Raw genomic sequence first — 22,009 nt, 5'->3', positions numbered from 1 at the left:
GCTCTCAAACAAGAGTTGTTTTAAAAAGAAATCAAACCTGATATCGTTTTAAAAGATAATCATAAAACTCCTTGATTCAATATATATATATATATATATATATATATATATATATATATATATATATATATATATATATATATATATATTCCTGTGAAAATTAAGTATCTTTGTAAAAACGTTTCCTGAATTACTACAAGTTGCACGAATTGAGATCTCTCAATGGTATGAAGAAGATTTTAACTACCAATTTAAAGATTAACTGAGCGTATTTATTAAGTGTATCGGCTTCAGCGTGATATATATATATATATATATATATATATATATATATATATATATATATATATATATATATATATATATATATATATATGAAGAAAGAATTATTTTTTCGGTTAGTAAAATACCTTTTGTTTTGGCTGTTATATCGTTATTAACGATTCGCTAATTTGAATAAACAGTAGGGGGCACTGCAATCTCAGACCAAAGGCCACTAAAAAAATATAAAACAACGACACACTCTCTTACACTCTCTCTTCATTTTCGTAATTTTCTTTATTTTCTAAATACTTTTGATCGTTTTTCTTCCCCACTGTTTTTTCCTTTGTTTAAGTTTATTTTCAAGGAAGGATATCCACAAATGCATCCATCCGAACAGGGCTGTTGGGAAAAAACTGTATATAAAAAACAGAAACTCAAATCTCAAAACGTATTAGGTTGGAAAAAATATAAAGTTTGGAATTCTTTTGCTCTGATAGTGCAGATCGCGTCTCCCAGACAACTTCACCTTATAGCGTAAAATCGCGAAACATGCATAAATTTCAATGCAGAAATACCACATGTGCTCTAAAATAAATGCATAACCATAGTAACTTAGTATTACAGTTTGAAAGCGACTAGTAAAAATATTAGAAAAACGTTCTTCGTTAAGTTCCAAAGAAAAGGAGTGACAGTACGAAATTCTTTTGCTGATATAATAAAAATATTTTTGAAAAAGAAAAAAAAAAAATAGACTTCAAAACTGCAGCTTTGCCTTAAAAAGTAAAAAAATAATTTTATTCTCTGAACACCACCGGTACTACTTTTAAGCATACTTTTTGAAATCGGCGAAAAAACAATAGGTAAAATTTCGTGGAACCATATTTCGTTTATTTTTCAGGAAAACCAGTCAAAATCAAGAACAAAACATTTATGCCGTTACTTAGAAATGTTGTAATGAATATAATGTATTCAAATGCTATTGAAGAACCCGAGTCCATAGAAATTCATATTCATAGTGAAATTACAGTTATGTATGATTTTATCTATTGTTTTCGCGCCAACTTCAAACATTATATTTAAAAGTAGTATCGATAGAGTGTTCAAAGAGAAAAATTATTTTTTACTTTTTAGAGCGATTTCCAGCTGCAGTTTTGAAATCTTTGTAACAAAATTACATAGGGTTGTTACTCGCAAACACTTCATCATTTGCAATTCAGCTGCAGTGGTGTAAACTGTAAAAAAAATTCCAAAACTTTACTGACAATTTCCATGGAATATTTCGGGATTTCACAGGTTTTCAACAGTTCCCTGTGAAAATTAAATATTTTTGTAAAAAAGCTTCCTGAATTACTACAAGTTGCACGAATTGAGATCTCACGATGGTGTGAAGAAGATTTTAGCTACCAATTTAAAGATTAACTGAGCGTATTTATTAAGTGTATCGGCTTCAGCGCGATTACGGCCAGTCCAGCTTGATTAAGCTCTCAATGAGAGCGAATAAATCTCTGGATTCTGCAGCTTTGCAGGAATTGAAGGAAAGTGGGATGCTTGGTATTTACTTGTAATTTCTGTCGTAGCTTTGGCCATGATTGAAATAATGCTTTTGGAGCTTTCTTAGTAAATTAGGAAGGCGCCAAGCTATTGTTATAACCTACTTAAGTATCCCTTGAAAGTTCCAAAAACATGATTGGCTATAACCTGGTATATTTACGTATTATTTCGAACGATTCAAGGATAATTTCGGAGAGGTTACTGACTTTTAGTGGGAAACATTCCTGTTTTTTTTGCAAAATATGTTACTTTTCACTTCAGAGCCCCCGTACCTACCACTATTTGGGACTGAACCAGTTGGATGGGACCCTGAAGACGGCTCTGATTTTTTGAACCAGACCAGAAACCGAGCAATCCCTGGTCCAGCACCCCCAGAGGTATCGTTTCACTTGGAGGACTTTGTGACCATGAGCATATTTAACGTCCCTTAGTCACTATTAATGAAGACGGTGGATCTTCGATCAGCGAGGATCGAACCCGGGACCCTCCGGTCACATGACCAACGCCTTACCGGGCAAGGCCACCACGGCCCTAAGATATGTTACTGACAGTTATTGGGTATATCAACTGCCCATTATTTTCCAGGAAAGTTTCTGAATTGCTTTTACAGTGCAGGAATGACACTTCAAATACGCCATGTTGTTTATTAGTTTACTATATTTTACCAAACGGCCTATGTACGAGTTATGTATTTGATAAAAATAAAAAGCGAATGTTTGGCAAATTTATAGTTTCGTCCATGCTATCATAATTTAGAATTATTATTTAAGTGAATATTATATATTTTTTAACTCTACAAATTTGATCCGGATAAATCGAAGATACGGAGATACGAGGGCTGGATAAACGAGGTTCTGCTGTAGATAGGTAGTAGATAGATTGTAAGCTAAGCTGATTTTAGAAATTTGTTTTATAAGCACTAGTGTTAAGAAATGGCTGACAGACGAAATATTGCTTGATACCCTGCTTTCATAGGAGATTATCTCACATAGTTTAAGCCTTAGTGTAAACAAACAGATATTTGATGCTCCAGGAAAAGTTTGAAACAATTTGAATTCCGACCATGAAATTTCAGAGCATGATGAATAGGTTTTCGAAACATTACACAATGATGACCTTAAGCTTTTGTTTGTTATTATAGTCATATACCTGTACTCATGTGATAAAATTATAAATAAAATGCTGTTTTGGTACAAAGATTATTTTAGGAAAAATGTTTTATGAAAGTTCATTTTTATGCTGAGTATTTTTTTTCTTTAGTTTTACTTCAATTTAATTCAGCTTTCTTACATTTTCCTTAACTAGCTTCACATTGGGTAGTTTGTGAATAGACGTTTATAATTTAAAGCAAATAAATAAAACATTGAATAAATTTTAAAATTCTGTGGACGGTTGAGAATGATGCTTTGTGTATATTTCTGTCACAATAACAAAGTTTACAAAAAAAGCAAGAACGATTTTCAGTTTTTTTCTGCCGTTTTCTCTTTTTCGCTTATTTATTTATTTATTTTTTAATTTTATCTATTTAGTATTTCCAATCATTTTCTCTTTCTCTCTTCCTCAACGAAAAATGCTATATATGTATATTTGTAGAAGATTAAAGCATGCGCGACGTATTTTATTAACTTCATACTTTCTGTACATGTAGTTTTTCCGAGGCGACACTCTAAACGTAATGAAACAAACATTTAGTGGAAATTCATTTTTCATCTACAGTCGACTCTCGATATCCCGACATCGCTTAACTCGAATTTCCTCTTGTGTCGAAGTTTTTGGATGGTCCTAAACTTATGTAAGTGTTCTATAATGGATTTTACATATATATTTTGATAACTCGAAGTTTCAGACAGTCATCTCTTAACATTTATTGTCCTGATTTCCAGTAGCGAAACCAACTTTTCCGTAAAATGACTGAGAAAATTCTAGCTGCCATTTTTACTATTTGCTCTTTTTGCAGGCTTTGAAGACTGGGGCTTAACTGACAGGTCACAATAATTTGCCAGCAAATGAAGATGTTAGTAACGCACTATCAATTTTTCATCGTTCAATTGAGTCTGAGAAATATTTCGAAGGATATATTCAATGCCATGTCTAAAATTAATGATTTGATACATAAAAAATTGTATTGATCAGAAGAAAAAAAACAAGAATAGTGCAATATTTAGTACGAGTTTTCTCTACTATCTGAGTATTTGCGTGTGTTTTAGTTTAATTACTGTTAAAATTGTATCATAAGAGAAGTAAAAGTTAATTTTTGATGTATCGAACTTCGGCTATGTCGAATATTTTTCTTGGTCCCTCGTACTTCAAGCTATCGAGAGTCGAATGTAATTTAAACTGAGAGAAAATCAAAACTCACAAAAGAAAAAGAAGCAGAAGAAGAAGAAAACTAAGTTTTTAGTTAAAGTTTAGAAAGCAATACGTTGAGTCAATAAAACGTAAGCAATTGATCAGGCGGACTGCCTTTCTTTACGCTAAAATAAAACAAATGCTGTACTACTAGAAACCTGTAGGAAACTCAGAGTACATAAAATTTTCTAATAACCGACACCGCTTCTTACAACGTTACTTAAGTAAAATCTATATCAGTTACAAAAAAAAAGTTATAAAATCCTAGCTACCTAGAGATTTTCTAGTAGCACTGCACAGTACTTTTTTACAGCGTAGACGATATGTTAGTCCGGAACTTCACAAAAATGTTGAAATAACTTTTTTCTTGGGGCCTCCGTGGCTCTGTGGTTGAAGCTTCGTCTTCTAAGCCGGAGGTCGTGGGTTCGATTCCCGCCGGTGCCCTGGATGTTATTTCCTTCTCTTGTGTTGTACAACTTTCCTGTGTGTGTCCAGAGGCAAGGCGCTTGACATGCAGTTCTCTATGTATGTGAAGCTGTTTAGCTACTAAAATAAATAAATAATTTTCTTTTCTTCTCATTATCTGCCATTATGACGCAATTACATTCTTAAATAAAATGTAAAAAAAAAAACATCAGCTGTAGAAATTGACGGTTGTTCACGTTCTTACTACGTCACGTCGTACTTTTTTTGTAATATTACGTGTGTCAACTAATACTCTTCACATTTTCTCAGGACGTGTAAAAGTGACAATGCATATTGAGCAATCACGATTGCTAATTGTTCTCACTTTACCGTCCTTGGCGTTTGGTTCCTTTTTCAGCATGGACCAGGGGCCTCTGCAGCACCACCGCCCACCAGCCTCTGGTCCTGAGCACTGTCCCCGGAATCCGCTGCTCCTGGTCGGTGGTGTCCATGTCCTACAAACACGCATTCTCATACACATGCACACTCTCACGCATACAAACTCACACTCGCGCCTACGTGCATACACACAGGTTTACGCACACACACAAGCATACACATGCACGCAGACACGCGTTCACACACCAATATATACACGCAACCACCCAGGAGGAAGGGTAGGTTTGGGGGAACAGGAGCCATTTCTAGAAACAATAACTCCAATGAGTAGGGTCGTGTCCCAACTCGTGATTGCGAAAAACATAACTTGAATTCAAAGTTTCAGAATTCAAATAATATTTTTTTTTCTTTTATTTTCAATAATACACTCTAAAAAAAATCTTATTACAATCAGAAAAAGAATTGAAAATTTTGTATTAAATCGATTTGAAAATGATCTTAAGTAACAATGTGTTAAGCGGCTGCTTGCGACTTTGGTGCAACTTGACCACTCTGCAACTCTTTCAAGGTCTGTAAGTACTGTTCTCGTATACTGCTCATGGTGTGTTGGTAAAGTTTCAGGTCTTGTTCCTTCGCTTGAATGGCTTTCTTGAGGAAGTTCTTGAGAAACTCATTTTCGGCTCTCACTGCGGCTAATTGATCGCCAAGGGAAAGGGACTTGCCAAGTGGTTGAGGCTTTCCGGCTTGGGATTTGGGTTTGGCGTCTTTTGTCCTGTAAGGAAAAAAGCAATTAGGGGTCGTCCACAAATGATGTCACGCTTTGAAGGGGGAGGGGTCCGCGATGTTGTGACAGTTTGGGACGAGGGGCAAAGAGGGGATTAACAAGTGCGACATCTTGTATTTTTATAAGAGTATGTTTGTGAAAAGTTGCGTGCCATGCGACAAAAGGCAGGTGTGGTGTAAGGTGAAGTATGGCAAAGGGGGGATGTCGTAAAAGAAGCTTGAAAATATTGTAAAAGAGTGAAATTATTCATATAGCCCTTTAGGGGTGATGCTAGTATGCACGTAGGGGTGATGTTAGCATGCTAATTGACAATTTACACTGGTAAATCGAATGTTATATAAATATCATGACGTCATTACCTTTGAATATTTTAAGTTTTTGGTTATGCCTACGATTTTCAAATTTACGCTATTATTGTAATACGGTGCATGTTTTACAACGTTCTGTTATTTAGAAAGGTTCCATAGAGAAAGAGAGAGACATTATTTAATGATTGCAATGGGAGCAAATGCCCATCCTTTCTTATAAAATAAAAATGTTGATTATTTCCCAAATGTAATGATAGGATGTGGATTTCATGCAAATTCTATTAATATGATCACTACTGTATCGATCAATTGCTAGAGGAGTATTTTGAAACTATTGCAATAGGTTTGATTTCGATATAGTTCTGGTTTCAGATCAATTGCGACAGCGATGAAACGCATCGGCCCTACATAAATTTAATTAGTACCTCCGCTTATTACTAATTATTTTCTTATTATTTTCTTATTCTGTCATATTTTCCATCATTAAAAATTACTTTCACCCAGATGACCATGATTCTTTGATTGCACTATGACGTCACGTGAAACAGATAGATCGTCGCTGTTGCTGTGCTAGCAACAGCACCGGTCTGTAGCAACAAACAGATTGTGACCAATGTTACAGTAAATTGGGAATCAGCATAATGATGGATTTATACGATAGAAATATTATGACAGCAACAAAAAGTTAGTCGTAAACTTTTTAGCTCACGTCATTGGTTCTACCTAATTTAATAGTCACACCCTCATGATGATTCATCGGCATTTTTTTATTCCCTCCTTAAAACTTACTTTCACCTGTACTCTGTTCTTAGAAAAGATGGGCAAAAAGTAAGCAAACAGGTTGTCAGAAGGCTTGCTCTTATGCCACTTTTGGCGATTTTCTCTGGGTGATTGAGGTCACCAAATGGCGCACTTTTTTTTTTTTTTTTACATCTTGTCTATCTTCCCCATGAACGCAGTATAGCTGATTGTGATTTGTGAATCACGCTAGGACGTAAGTTTGATAACTATAGCAGCAATCTATTGCGATGGATACACGCAATGACTGTGAATTCGCCGCAGTGTGAAATTACGAATTTTAGGCAGGTAAAACTGATATTGCTGCTACCCATGAATACGGTGCAACCATCTAGTGCTATCAGACTGAATTTTATGAGCTAGTCAGTGTTTACAAGGCTGCGGTGAAAGGTTACGCACAGTCACCACTAGGTCTGCCGGTGTTTCATGTTCATTTGAATTGAACAATGTTTTAGATCTAAGAATAAAGACCTTTTGCACATTTTGAGAAGAAAAGGGGAATTCTGTCCATAACTCATCCGTTCCTCATCCTATCTGTTACTGGGTATCATCAGAATTTTCGTTGTCTGTTACTGGGGGTTAGACTTTTTTTCGAAATATAGCAAATACAAATAGAATTAACTAATTCAGAGCATCCAGAAGCAGCCAAACGCTAGATGAGATATCGTTGCATGAGAAAAAAAAAGTTTTAAAAGTCTAAATGAATTAAAAGGCTCAGAAAATTGAGTTTACCTGAGAGCGATGTCTCAGGCATGTCTGTAACTGGTGCCGTCACCCTACTTTTAGTCACTGAAATTGTTAGAATAAGCAAATAAATAAATAAATAAAATAATAACATGAACCCAGAAAATAGTTTTATTTTCCCGACATTTAATTTTAAATTAATTTTTTTAAATTGTCAAATTTCTAAAACAAAATATTTCATCGTGTGACGTCACAAGTGGTAAATGCTACCTTGAATCAGAGCGTGTGGTTGTCTTTTCTGGAAAGATATCGCCTTTTAATGATTTTTTTCCCGTTTGCAATGTATTAGCGGAACGAGAATTGTTAGTTAAATAAAATATTCATTTAGCGAAATTTGGAAGTGTCCTGAAACTTCATTCTTGTAACCAGGGTTGCCAGACGTCCCGGATTTCAAGGGACAGTCCCGTATTTTGAAAAATTGTCCCGCCTTCCTGGGAACTTCCATACGGGACGGCTAAAGTCCCGTATTCTAGCTAATAACAATATTTTGCAAAACGAGACATAATTTTAAGGAGGAAAAATAAAGTAAAATGTGAAATGAAGAACAATTAGGAAATCAAAGAGCAAAAAGTTCCGAGACGGCTGACTCTACAGTAAAGTGCTTGACTAACTCATTGATTGAGTCAGACTTGGATTTATTGTCAGTTTCAACACTTTCAACCGACAATACCAACGCTAATTTTGAAATAAAGCGGTCAGCATAAACCCTACTTACAGAGCAAAACAAAAATTTACTGAAGTCAGGGTGTTTAGCTCATATAGTTCACACTGCATTTCACCATGCTGCTGATGATTTAGAAATTGATGTCAAAACTATTGTTTTAAAAATTTATTCACATTTTTCTAGATCAGCAGTTAAGCGGAATGAGTATTTTGAGTTTGCTAACCTAGAGTTTAAGGAGCAACTAAAGCTTATCCTGACACGATGGCTAAGTTTAGCTCCTGCTGTAGATCGACTCATTAAATCTTGGCCTGCTCTCATGAATTTTTTTATAATCGATCCCTAAGCCTTTGCTGCAGAAAATTATTGCTTTTAAGTAAAGAAATTACAGCTGAAACATGATGTGAAACCAATGAGGTTGCTTTAGTTTCCCATTTTCTTAGTAGGGTAACGGCTCCAGTAACGGACATGCTTAAGACATCGCTCTCGGGTTAACACAATTTTTTTAGACCTTTTAAACTGCTTTTCTCTCCTGCAACAACATCTCATCTAACGTTTGGCTGCTTCTGGAAATTAGTTGGGGAATTAAATAATTCCTCTGAATTAGTTAATCCTATTTTTATTTGCTCAATTTCGAAAAAAGATCTGACCCCCAGTAACGGACTCCAAAAAATCTGATGATACCCAGTAACAGATGTGGGTTGAGGAAAAGATGAGTAGTGGTCAACATTCCTTTTTTCTCTTCAAAATGTGCAAAAGTTCTTTATTTTTAGAACTGAAGCCTTACTGAATTTTAAATGAACATGAAACACCAGCTGACCTTTGACCAGTGCCTTATAAATACCAACTGGCTCATAAAATTCACTCTGACAATAAACACTAGATGGTTGCATCGTATTCATGGGCTGCAGCAACATCAGTTTTACCCGCCTAAAATTTTTATTATTTAAATCCAAACTTATAACTGTCTGTGACTGGACCCTTGTCTGTTACTGGTGGCGTTACCTTAATGTGTCCCACGTTTTTGAAGTTGACCGTAAAAAACTTCGAAATGAATCTACAACTGCACTTGATAACTTTATGATATTATGACACATTTGGTAAAACAGCTAGAGAGCAGATTTGAAGATAAGTTTTATGAATCATTCGTCACTAAAACCTTAAAATATCTTGACGGTGGAAAAATACAATGTCTGACAGAGGGGTACCAGACATTTTTTGAAACAGCTGTGAATTTGCACGAGAAAGTGGTTTGATTTCACAGAAAAATCCCCTTTTTGTTTTAAGACCGATTGCACCGTTTAACTTATAGCGAACGCAAGTAAAAAGATTAATTAGTACCTGTTCCTATAAACGTCGATCTGTTTACTGAACTTCGTTCTATTGCTTACTTTATTCTTTGAGTTAGAGTTCCTCCAAAAAATGTGCTCACACATAAACATGTTACTGAGAGAAATCTTCCGAAAGTTATTAAAACATAGTTGTTTATCACGCTTTAAAAATACATAACCAGTAATTGCACTCAACCTCAAAAATACCCCCTCCCCCTTTTTTTTCACTTCTCGAAGCCTGTCCCGTATTTACTGTTCTTAAATCTGGCTACCCTGCTTGTAACCCTCACGATTTGCTCACTTGTGACGTCCGCATCAAAATAAAAACAACGGCTGAATGTCGTTTAAGATTTTTTTAAAGAAAAAAAGTAACTTTCAACATGCTTTTGAATGCTCTTTCAGAAGAAAAAAAAAATGTTTTGAAAAACGGGAAACAACACAATTTTACGTTGTTATTTCTTATTTTTACTTTTCATGAACAAAGGTATTTATTCAACTTTATGATATTAGATGCATCCCAGTTTCCCTCTCCTCTAATTACAGCTGTTAGAGATAAATAATCTTAGGCTGAGTAATATTTTTTTTCAATTCTTAGTTTAAGTTTCAATGAACCGAAGATGTCTTAGAATGAAAATGGGGAACTTAATCTTCAAATGAATTATCAATAACACTTTCGGTTTAGTCTTAGAGCAGAAATTAGTAAATGGGGGGAGCGATCCATTCATTGGCTAAGCAAAAGCTAGGGCAAAGAGCTCAAGTCACGTGACTCAACAACGACGAATGGTTAGCACGTTTTGCGTGAAACGAGCGAAAGAAACCTGATTTCTTCCAATGCTTTCCTTTAAAATCTATCACGTGACTGTGACTCACGTGCCTTGGGGTCTTTCCTTCACGAATGAAAGTCTTCACTCCCTCCGTTTTATCTCTTCTCAATGGGTTCAGTACTTACTTCGCGGCGGTTTTGGCGGTTGCTTTCTGCTCTTCGATCTGCTGCTGCAATTCCGCGTACCGGCTCTCGTTTTCCATGCAGTGCTTCTCTGCCTCCTCCGCCTCCCTAACGATGTCCTCCAGCCTGGAGGTCAGCGAGCCCACCATCTCCTGGAACGACTGCATCTCGCACTCGCTCGCCTCCCACAGAGCCTTGTAGCGTGAAGCATCTAGCTCGTCCTCTGGTTCCTCGTCTAGATGATAATATATAAAATTTGAAGTTAAAAATAATATTTTTAAAAATGATGGCGTCTACTCTGAAAAAACGAGCTGAAGTGTGCCTCACATGACTTCTTTTTACTCTAATTTAAAGGTCATTTCCCATTATTGGTAATTTTAATGTGATTCAGTAGTTTACTCTCTAAATATCACCAACAGTGGCCAAACTAAAACCAGATTTAAAAAAAAAAGAAATCACCAAATTTATCGCCAAACTGGCGATAAAACTTGGCGACCAAAAGACTGGCGATACATCGCCAAGTGTGCGTCAAATTGTAACACCACTTGAGTTTAAATCGAAAATAACACTGATTTCCCCCCAAAAAGGGGCAAAAGACCCCCTTAGAAGCACCCGAATGCAACCAAAAGGGGAGATGCACAACTAGACCCCACTAGGAGTCAACGTACCAAATTTCATTTTTCCAGGACATACCGTTCTTGAGTTATGCGACACATATACGTACATACGCACATACGTACATACAGACGTCACGTGAAAACTCGTCGTAACTAACTCGGGAATCGTCAAAATGGATATTTCGCGTGTCTATACGTTCTTCGGCACCTATCCACGTGTGGTCGAGTCGGAAAAAAAAAACTCAACATTCATTCGGAGGTGAGCGAAATAGAAATTAGGGTCGAATTTTGAGTGAAAATTTTTTCGCGAATACAATACTTCCTTTTTTATGAAATGAAGTAAAAAAGGTCACCCTGCTGCTAGCTTGAAAAATTACGGTCAAAAAACATCGCATGGTCAGAGCCTTAGAGCAGGAATTAAAATGGAGGGAGCTAGTCCAACCATTGGCTTGGCAAAAGCTGACCCAAAAGAGCCCAAGTCACGTGATTCAACAACGACGAATATTTGGCACGTTTTGCGGGAAACGAGCAAAAGAAGCCTAATTTCTTCCAATGCTTTGCTTTAAATCAATCACGTGACTTGAAGTCTTGGTTTCATGAATGAGAGTCTTCACTCCCTCCATTTTATCTCTTCTCAATGGTTAGGGTAATTGGAAAAAATCATTCCACCTGTTTTAGGAAAAAATCATAGAAACTCATAGTAGACACATAGATTGATATACATATTTCAAATTACTGCCCCATCAGGGAGCCAGGATTTCATTTCGGATGGGGTCTAATAGTATATAAAGTTTTTTAAAAGGAGAGAAGCTGAGCTCAGAAACAGATGTCCTAGAATCCGATTTTGCTTAAAATCTTCTTACACACAATGTGTATGTTCTGGTTTTTAAAATGTTTTTACCTAAACCTTCTATTAAAAGAACCAAAACCATGCTTTTGTTTGAAATTGCCTCTTACCAGGAATTACCCTGTAAGTGTATTTTGTCGTAACTTCATTTTTTATGAAATACTTACGTTTTTTTTAGGAACAGAAGAAAAAAAGAATAGTATGTTTCAAATTCGCTTTTCCTTGTACTATACAAGGAGTAGGAAATATATGTAATTGCATCTACTCAAATTGGAATTTTCTTGTATCCATACGAGCAGGAAAATTATGCGTGAAAAGATGGATCTCTTCACTGTTGAGTTTTTTTACTCATTTTGGGGAGGGTTCAGAACTCTTGCCTCCCTCCCCCCTCTTGGCTACGCCACTGCACCCCATAGCTGGAGCTAAGGCAGAATTGAAAGCTATGCCGAACAGCTCAGATACAGCATCTATGGACTGTAGTTCCACCCTTTTTTAGCTCCTCAGTTTGGATAACCGACTGAAGGCAAGTAACCTCATATAAAACTGAGTATATCTTCACTCTGGTAGCTAAAAAATACATAGTTACAAAAATGGAGAGATATAAAAAATGTTACCTTGACATTCATATTTACATAGATAGAGTAGATATACTTAGATTGGAAGTTATATAGAGATAGATAGATACATAGGTTGATAGTTACAGAGATAGGAGGACAAAGCTGGATTAGATAGATGTAAATCAATAGATAACTGTGCATAGACAGATGAGCCATTCCATTTCAGATCAGACTGAGCCTGTCACATGACCATCACTGATTGTTTTGAAAAACAATACGGTAGTCACAACTAAGACATACGAAAAAAAAAATTCTTCAGTTACTGCCCACTAAAATTCTGCACAAAATCGGCCATTTTGGAACAAACCAGCAAAACACTCGATTTGAAATGGACACTATTTCAAAAGTATTTAACTTAATTGAATAATTCTTTTTTATAAAAATAAATAAGGACCCATATATCATCCAGACATCATTTTCGAACATTTAGTTAGGTTTTTTGAATTCAAAAAAAAAATTATTTTTGTGGCGAAAAAACTGCATTTTTACTAATTTTATAATTTTTTTTCCATGAAAAAAAGTTTTTTTACTAAACGGAGATAGCAATGATAGTTTCATAGCATATTTTATTATAATCATTAGATCCATACAGCTTTGGAAATAAAATTTGAAATTTTGAAAATTTTCAAAAATAAACAATTTCTTTGAAATGAGATTACTCAAAAACCCATTTTTTTTTAAATCTAAAAATTGGCTCATTTGAACCTTTTTTAATGCTTAAAAAGGGACATACACCGCATCCCATATTTTTTCCCAGAAAATGTTTTATGATTTTTTGAAAGTGACCTTATCGACCATGGCATGCATGTAAGATGAAAATGTTTAATAATATCATTCACTGAAATTCTGATTATATTAATGCCAAATAGCTACAATAATGGTACGCTTTACCAGAAACAACTAAAGTCTTACTGACTTTTAATAATATACGTGTAACTAGCCGCTTTTGATGACCCAGTGTATTCGTCCAGTGGCGGATGGGATACCATGAATCGGCCCTGGCATTTACAATCCAGTCGGCCCCTTAACAATTGCTCCATAAAGAGGTGACGCCCGCCTCTACGTTTTTCATATTAATGTAAAAGAGAGAGCGGATCCAGCTTTTCGTTTCAGTAGGGAGTCGTCACTAGAATTTGAGGACTCAAGTTAGAAGAATTTGCGTTTTACAAAATTAGAGAAAAAGAATAAATAATACGCATACCAGTAAAAAGTGCAATTTTCGTGTAGAACATGGGGGGTCCGGGGGCTCTCCCCCCGAAATTTTTCGAAATTATAGCTCTAAAAACTCAATGTTAGACCACTTTGGGATGATCTTTTTCAATGTTTCCGGCAGGGGGGATTTGAACAATTCCCCATGAAAATTTTTGAAATTAGTCTTAAATGCACATGTGTAAGCTAACTTTGGACACAAGGAGAAGGGGTGGTAATGTTAGAGGAAGAAGAGTTCGGAGAGGGGCTCTCCCGGAAAAGTTTTGCGAAGTTGTTGGTCCAAAAACGCAGCTTTATTCGGTTTTAAGTTATTGTAAGGAAAGGAGGAATTCGGAGTCTTTGCATAAGTTCTGGGCGGGGAGTGGGGGCGGAACGTTTTCCCGGCCATTATTTGAAATTGAAAATTTAGAAACGCTATTCTTAGATCACTAAATATATTAATGATAGGATGGCACTCTTTGAAAATTCTTGATAATTTTAACTCTAAAAACGCAGTTTTAGTCTATTTTTGACAATGTTAATAAGAGCAGAGATCCGATACCACCTCCCTCGGGAAGTTTTCAAATTTGTTTTCTTAAAAATGCTTTCTAGATTTTCTTTATTAATGTTAGGGAGTGAAGATGTTCAGGGCTGCACCCCATTAAATTTTTCGAAATTGAAATCTAAAAAATAGGATTGTAGGCCTTCTTTGATAACGTCAAGAAGACCGACAACTTTTTGAAACTGAAGCTTAAAAAACTTTATTTTAGTCGATTTTCAATGACGTGTAGGGGAGGAGTTTTCGAGAGATCTCCCCCGAAAATGTTTCGAAATTAAAGCCAATTAACAAAATTTAAAACGACCTTTAATGATAATGGCGAGCGCGTTGGGGACGCTCCAACGAAAATTTTTCAGATTTAGCTTTTAAAATGCAGTTTTCAAGCGATCTTTGGTAATGTTAAATAGTTTTTTATAATGCTAAATAGTGAAAATTTTAACTTCCAGCCTAATGTTTGTACTTGTTTGAAGTTAAAGCGTTGGGGACTCATTAAAATAATCTTTTAGCATTTTGGGCTGATGTAATACTTTTTTCAGTGACACTGTAGGTCTTCTTTTTCCAACTTTGTTTTACTTTAAATACATTCCTCCAGAATCTCTGGATCAAGTTTTGGTTTACTTTCGTTTTGTACATTGAAACACTTAAAACTGCTGATGTAACTACATTCAATATAGCAGACAGCCCGGTGATCACGTCCAGAGACTGCAGTTTCGTTCTTTTTAGAACTCATCAGTCTGGAATAGTGAATAACCGAGCAGGAGGCAGACGTCATTTCATTGAAGCAGAGAATGCCAACAAACTGGTAGGTAAAGTAAATTTATCTCACCAGCGAGTGTCCACAGCATGGTGTGGTTCAACTCGCAAATTGAAGGCAAGGCTTGTAAATGAAGGCTATCTCGGTTATTCACTATTCCAGGCTGATGTTCCGAACAAGAACAAATTGCAGTCTCTGGATGTGATAACCGAGCTCTCTGGTATAATGCATATTGTTTTGCCTTAGGCCTGGTTTAGGTTCGGTAAGTTACTGCTAAACTGGTGTGACTATTTGTTACAATATTTTAAATCTCCCTTTTAGTGCATTTAAACTTTTTTCCCATTTTCAACATGCTTCGGCGGCCCCTACGAAACCCATGATTATTTATCTATTCATTTCTTTTCGTTTTCTGCTGAAACTTGTTATGGGTTTTTACTATATACTGAATACTTTTTTTCCTTAGAAAAAAAAATGTCAGAAATATACATTTTAGCGGTCTTCAGATAGGTAATTATAATAAAGTATCGCAGATGTTCCTAACTAATACTCAGAGGTTTAATTGCTTAATATTCAAACGACGCATTTTCTTCTAAAATAAAAAATACTTTTTGTCACTGGAACTCCTCGAGTTTTTTTTTTTTAATACTTCATTTTTTTACTACCGAAAACGTTTTTTTTTATCACTAATTAAAATTGACAGCCTCTCATAGCGACGACCTTACCTTGACGTGTTTATTATCTCCTACGATCGAGAGGACCCTTAGAAGATCCTGGGCAGTTATGAAACAAAATTATCTTATGGGCCGATGAATTTACCGTTTTCAGAAAAATATCGTATTGCCTACAATATGAGTTTGTAGAGTTTTTTTTTTTTTTCATTTGTAGCCATTACTTTTTTTTTGTAGCGATTTTCTTGTAAATCGTTGAGAAATGTACCAGAATATTATGATACTGCCATAGAAATTTAAATGTATGTATTTTTTAATAAAGATAGTAGGAAAAGAAAATAAAGAGTTTTTTTTTTTTTTTTGTGCTATTCAGTTGTAAAATTCAATGCAGCCCAAACAGAGGCGGCCCACCGGGCAAATGCCTGGCTGCCCGCCGGCCCCATCCGCCCCTGTATTCGTCTTTTTGTATGACTGTGCGTAATTATAGAACAGCCTTTGGTGACCATCTGACTTCATTATATAAATATTTTTCTGCTGATCAGGGCTTAATTGTTATGGGTGATGAGCTCCCATACTTCCTTGCTTATTACACTCAATTTTTTGTATTTTTGACCGAATTCGCGCCACTTAAGCATTAAAATAAGTTCCGAAGACCGTAGGGCTCCTGCAGTTCTTTTGTTCGAAATTGGATCCCTGGCTATAATAGCTACTTTTGGCGATTTGTTTGGTTACCTCTTACAACCATCTTCAATTAATTACTTCTCTCATAAAACAGGTGGATTTTTTAAGTTCTCAAACTATAGGTGAGTTTTGCGTTTTGAATGTAGTGTACCTATACTTATGTATAAGAGTACTCATATGAGATGGATCCAAAAATTCTGGGACAACAGTCACCAATGACAACCAAAGCACGAAATAAAAATAGTAAATCGTTTTAAATGCATTGTACTGCTTTTCCCTTTGAGCTTGGATGGTTTCCCTTGTCGTGTAATTGAGTTGCACGTTGTAATTGAAAGAGAAAAAAATTGATTCGTTGCGGCATATGTAAGTAACGGTGAATGCATAGCTTTGGAGCCGAAATAAACTAATACTGAAACAAGAAAAAGGAAAGATTTCAGCTGTTACTGATAAAGTACACCATTTTTGTTGTTATTAGACATTAATATGATCTGAATTTCAGTGAATGATATCATTAGACATTTTCATTTTTCATGCATGCCATGACCAATAAGGTCACTTTCAAAACATCATAAAACATTTTCTGGGAAAAAATACGGGATGCGGTGCATATCCACTTGTTAAGCATTAAAAGTGGCTCAAATGAGCCAATTTTTAGATTTAAAAAAAAATGGGTTTTTTGAGTAATCTCACTTCAAAAATCGTTCATTTTTGAAAATTTTCAAAATTTTAAATTTTATTTCCAAACCTGTATGGATCTAATGATTGTAATAAAATATGCTATGAAACTGTCATATAAGGGCTTTGGACCGCCATCTCCGTTTAGTAAAAAAAAAACCTTTTTTTCATGGAGAAAAAAAAAATCATGAAATCAGTAAAAATGCAGTTTTTTCGCCACAAAAATAATATTTTTCGAAATAAAACTAATTTTTCAAAAACGATGTCTAGATGATCTATGGGTCCTTATTTGTTTTCAGAGAAAAGAATTATTCAAATAGGTTAAATACTTTTGAAATAGTGTCCATTTCAAATCGAATGTTTTGCTGGATTTTTCCAAAATGGCCGATTTTGTGCAGAATTTTAGTGGGCAGTAACTGAAAGAATTTTTTTTTTTGCAAAAATCCTTTTGGAATATTTAATATGTCCCTTAGTTGTAACCACTGTAGTTTTTCCAAAAAAATCGTTGTGGGTCATATGACACTTTTCATACCTGCCTGCCTGGTTTGAAATGGAATGACTCAGATATGAATTTAAAATTGCTGCAATATTTATTTAAGAAGTCGCTGAAGGCATAAAAATGAATTGAGTAAAAAGGCGAATCATTTCGCTGCCGAAGTCGACTAGTATAGAATAATCGAAAATTCAATGCATTTCCATCTATGCTGCATTCTAGTTGCTTCTCTCCTCCTGATCGACTTTTTTTATTCCTTGCATCCTTGCAATCATAACTTACTAGTTTACATTTAAAGTACCTCAATTTTTAGAGAAAGTATTCAAATTACATACTTTTTAATAATATTAACAAATATTCAATAAATTAATAATAATACAGTTTAGTTTTAAGCTTCACAGCTTAGTTTTAAATTTAATAAATTAATTTTTTAAAAGTGTCCTTAAGGAAACGTAGAGAATGATAATTGTCAAAGTTTGCTTAAATTTTTCCCAAGTAGTTTAATATTTTGTATTCAGAATGTATGATTAACAATAAAAGGTATATATCAAGATAAATAATTAACATAATTGACAAAGCATTCCATTAGGGTTTCATTAAAGTGAAGTATTATGCAAACACTGGAACTTCAATCAAATTTTCATAACTCATGTAAATTAAATAATGTAATAAGTAAGCTAACTGAATAGGTAAGCAGATGCTTTAAAAAGTAATTGAGATTTGAAAATTTCAGTAAAACACGTTACGAAAAAATATCGATTATTTGAAAGTTTTTAAGAAGGTACTTTTAAAGCATTTCGAGTTAAATAATTATAATATGTAAAAATATTAAGTTGTTCAAGGGCACCGATTGTTTTCCCTAATAAATGATGCAACATTGTTCTTCATCGGAATTTAACTTTTGTGAAGCTTTCCACATTTTAATTTTGTGCACACAAATATGGTATTTACGATTTAAAAGTAGTAAAAATAAACCTTAAATGTATTCATGTCAACAGGGAAGAAAAAGGAGAATAGGTAGGGGGCCCTAATATCGCCCATGTTCCTAATAACGCCTATCGTAAATTCCTAAGGACTAGTAATCTTTATCTTTACTAATAATAAAGCTGAAAGTCTCTCTGTCTGTCAAGATCTCTGTGACACGCATAGCGCCTAGACCGTTCGCCCGATTTTCATGAAATTTGGCACAGAATTAGTTTGTAGCATGGGGGTGTGCACCTTGAAGCGATTTCTCGAAAATTCGATGTGGATCTTTTTCTATTCCAATTTTAAGAACAAAATTATCATAAGATGGACGAGTAAATTACGAAACTATCATAACGTGGAACCGTAACATGGGCACAAGCCAATTGGCGAGAAAATTCACCATAAATTATTTGTAAATATACAGGCGAACCAAAAGACCTTTTAATTTTCTGTTACAGGCAAAGTCGTGCGGGTACCACTAGTGCGACATAAAAGACCAACCTTGCAAAGTTTACTCACCAGCAACAGTAGCCAATTGTATAACTTTTGAAGGCATAAGGACGTGTCATTTTTGTGATGTTTTTTTTTTCCTAGTGAGATAGATGTATACAAATATTCCATTTACTGTCAATATTGATCTTAGTAACCAGTAGGATTGCATTGTTTCCGTAAATTTTTGAAAAACTACGGATATTTGTCTATTAGTTAAATTGTTTTGAGTTAGGGTTTACTATGCGAATCTGGAAGTAAAGGCCGCCATGCCCAAACAGCCAGGACCTTGAGTCCTTGATTCGATCTGAAGCATTATCTTTCCTCACTTACTTCATTGTAAGCTGTATATGTAGCTCATGCAGTGGCGGCGAATCGGGGGGGGGGGGGGGGCAAGGGGGGGGGGGACTTCCCCCGCAATTTTTTCATATCAAAGATTGCCCCAACGTTAAGATTTTAATTTCAAAACATTCTGGATGAGGTTACCCGAACATTAACGTCACCAAATACTGTTTAAAATTTCAGTTTTAAAATTTCAATTTTGAAATTTTTCTGGGAGAAAATCTCCGAGCGCACCCCCTACTTTCTTTAAATTCAAAGATGACTAAAATTTGCGTTATGAAGACTCCAGTTTGAGAGGAAAAAAATTAAATAAGTTTTTCCTTCTTAACGTCGTTAATATTTCAAACTGAATCAATTGAAGAACTAGTAACTCTATACTACGTTGCTAACAAACAGAACAATTCGTTGTATTAAAACCCGCAAACAACACAACGTGCTATAAAGCTAACACTTTTTCTGCCTTTTGAAAAGTTACACTATAAAACCAATTCGAAATTCCCGGAAAATAATGGGCAACTAATGTATCTAAATTCTGAAAGTATCGTATCTGGCAAAAAAAAAAAAAAAAAAAAAAAAAAAAAAAAAAAAAAAAAAAAAAACGGGAAATTTTCCAACTAAAATCCAATGACTTTCCGGAAAATGACTTGGAATCTTTCTGAGGAATTCATAAATCTTCCCAATAAAAGCTAGTCACGTCTTCGGAAAAAAACAGGAACCCTCCAAGAAACCTTGTATATGTTTATAGTAATCGCTTGGCACCGTTTTGATTTACTAGAAAAACTCCTAAAGCATTCAAAAATCGTGGTCAAAGCTAATGCAGAACTACAAGCATACCTCTAGTCATTCATTTGCCTATACTTCTTGCAAAACTACAGAACCTGGAGACTGCTTTTCGCCCTCTTTTGGGGCTCAATCAATTCGGACGGACCATAATGGAGTTGAAACTAAAGCACATAATAAAATCGCTGATTATATTTTGAAATTGGTTGCTAAAAATATTTTTCACAGCAGCGAGGAGTCCCCATTCATGCAACTTGTTCAATTCAGGAAACATTTTCGCAAAGATACTTGAATTTCACCGGAAACTGGTCGAAACCCGTGGAATGCAGGAACGTTGCCCGGCAATAATCAAAGACGTTTCGAAATTTCCTTACAGTGTAGCTGTCATGTAGTTAGCTGATTTGCAAAGCCAATAGTTTCCAAACATTATATACCCGGGCCCTATTTTTTTCAATTGTTGTGAAATAATTTATGGCAGAAATTGTTGTGCCCCTCTTCCCCCCCCCCTTCATTTTTTTTTAAATATTCCAACTTCAAAAATTTTATTCTGAAGTTACAATTTATTTAATGGTTAAAAAAACAATAACACGTTTTATCTATATGTATAAAAATGGACTCTGGTAAATTTGTTCCCTAAGATCTCAGAAACTACCCGGCAGATTTTGGCTGAAACTTTCACCGTTTGTTCTTTTTGGTTTGTAGACCAGTTCGATAAATAGTTCCTTTTTTATTCTAATTTGTCCAAATTTTCGTATAAATGCCCCAATATGACGGTTAAAAATACGTGCACATATTAAAATTATGTGTCCATCGAAAGCGCTTATTTTTCTGCTGAAGATAGCATCTGTTAGAAAGTTCTAAGTTGTATGAAAAACGAGTTATGGGCTTTTTTTGTTCCATGTTCGAAGGCTTTCCTCAACCCAATTTATTATTTAGTGTATCATCTCAACTCCCAGTTCATAGTTAGAATTGTTGAATGTTTTTGTGTTTCGTCTGACTGAGGCTTTTCTCAAGTCAAATCCTAAAGTAAGCTTTTTTTCCTCAAGATTGGCTAATAATAACTACAGATTTGGTTGATTATTTTCCATTTAAACGGAACTTTAGTGTAATTAATGGTTTTTTTTTATTATTTGTGCTGATTGGATTTTTTAATCATTATCCAATCTAACAGCAGAAACCTCGCCAAAATGTATGCAGGTTGATTTCAGTAGCGGATGCATTTGGCAGTTTTTTTCAACTGTCACGGTTTTTGAAGTCAAAGACTACGTAATAATGTTTGTCGGCTTTCACCATGTAAACAAAATATCGTCAATCAAAGAATCTTTAAAAACTTTTTTTACTGTAAAATAATCCAGCAACTAAATTAGGCAAATCCATAAACAGCACAAAAACTTCCATTAATGTGACTTTGTGCACAAATGCAAACCATCGCCAAATTTTACTACTTATTTTGAAAACATTACGGATGAAATTGTTTAGCGCCATTTTATGGTGACCAAAAGTATCTTAGCATGTGGCGACAATATCTCTTTAACAAAAATTAGTAACATACCGTTTTTCAAATTAAGGAGGGGGAGCATTATCCAAGGTATCCGAAACGATTCCCGCAAATTCGGTAATATTTTAAATTGCACCAAGACCACACAATAATTGAAATTTTCCAAAAAGAACTAAAGCAAGTTTAAGGGGATCACGGGCGTGCGGCTACATTTTTTTAAACAGTTCGTTCTTCAATATACATACAGAGAAGGTAAGACTCAATGTAAGAAAAGAAAATAAGTATTAACTGATAA

The 22,009-nt window shown here is 35.0% G+C and overlaps 1 protein-coding gene across 1 annotated transcript in view; it reads right to left on the bottom strand.

The window, feature by feature from the left end:
- Nucleotides 1–5,481: 5,481 nt before the first annotated feature.
- The window catches only part of LOC129228519 (uncharacterized), a 53,150-nt gene continuing 36,622 nt past the window's right edge, over nucleotides 5,482–22,009 (bottom strand). The window contains exons 6-7 of the mRNA XM_054863199.1: nucleotides 10,544–10,775; nucleotides 5,482–5,740 (exon numbers count right to left, since the gene is read on the bottom strand). Coding sequence (XP_054719174.1) covers nucleotides 5,482–5,740; nucleotides 10,544–10,775 — 491 coding nt within the window. The remainder of the gene's footprint in view (nucleotides 5,741–10,543; nucleotides 10,776–22,009) is intronic.

Source organism: Uloborus diversus, chromosome 8, assembly GCF_026930045.1.
Source record: "Uloborus diversus isolate 005 chromosome 8, Udiv.v.3.1, whole genome shotgun sequence".
Classification (NCBI taxonomy): Eukaryota; Metazoa; Arthropoda; class Arachnida; order Araneae; family Uloboridae; genus Uloborus; species Uloborus diversus.
Note: the sequence above shows the minus strand (reverse complement) of the source record. Positions and strands in the feature narration are given on the sequence as shown.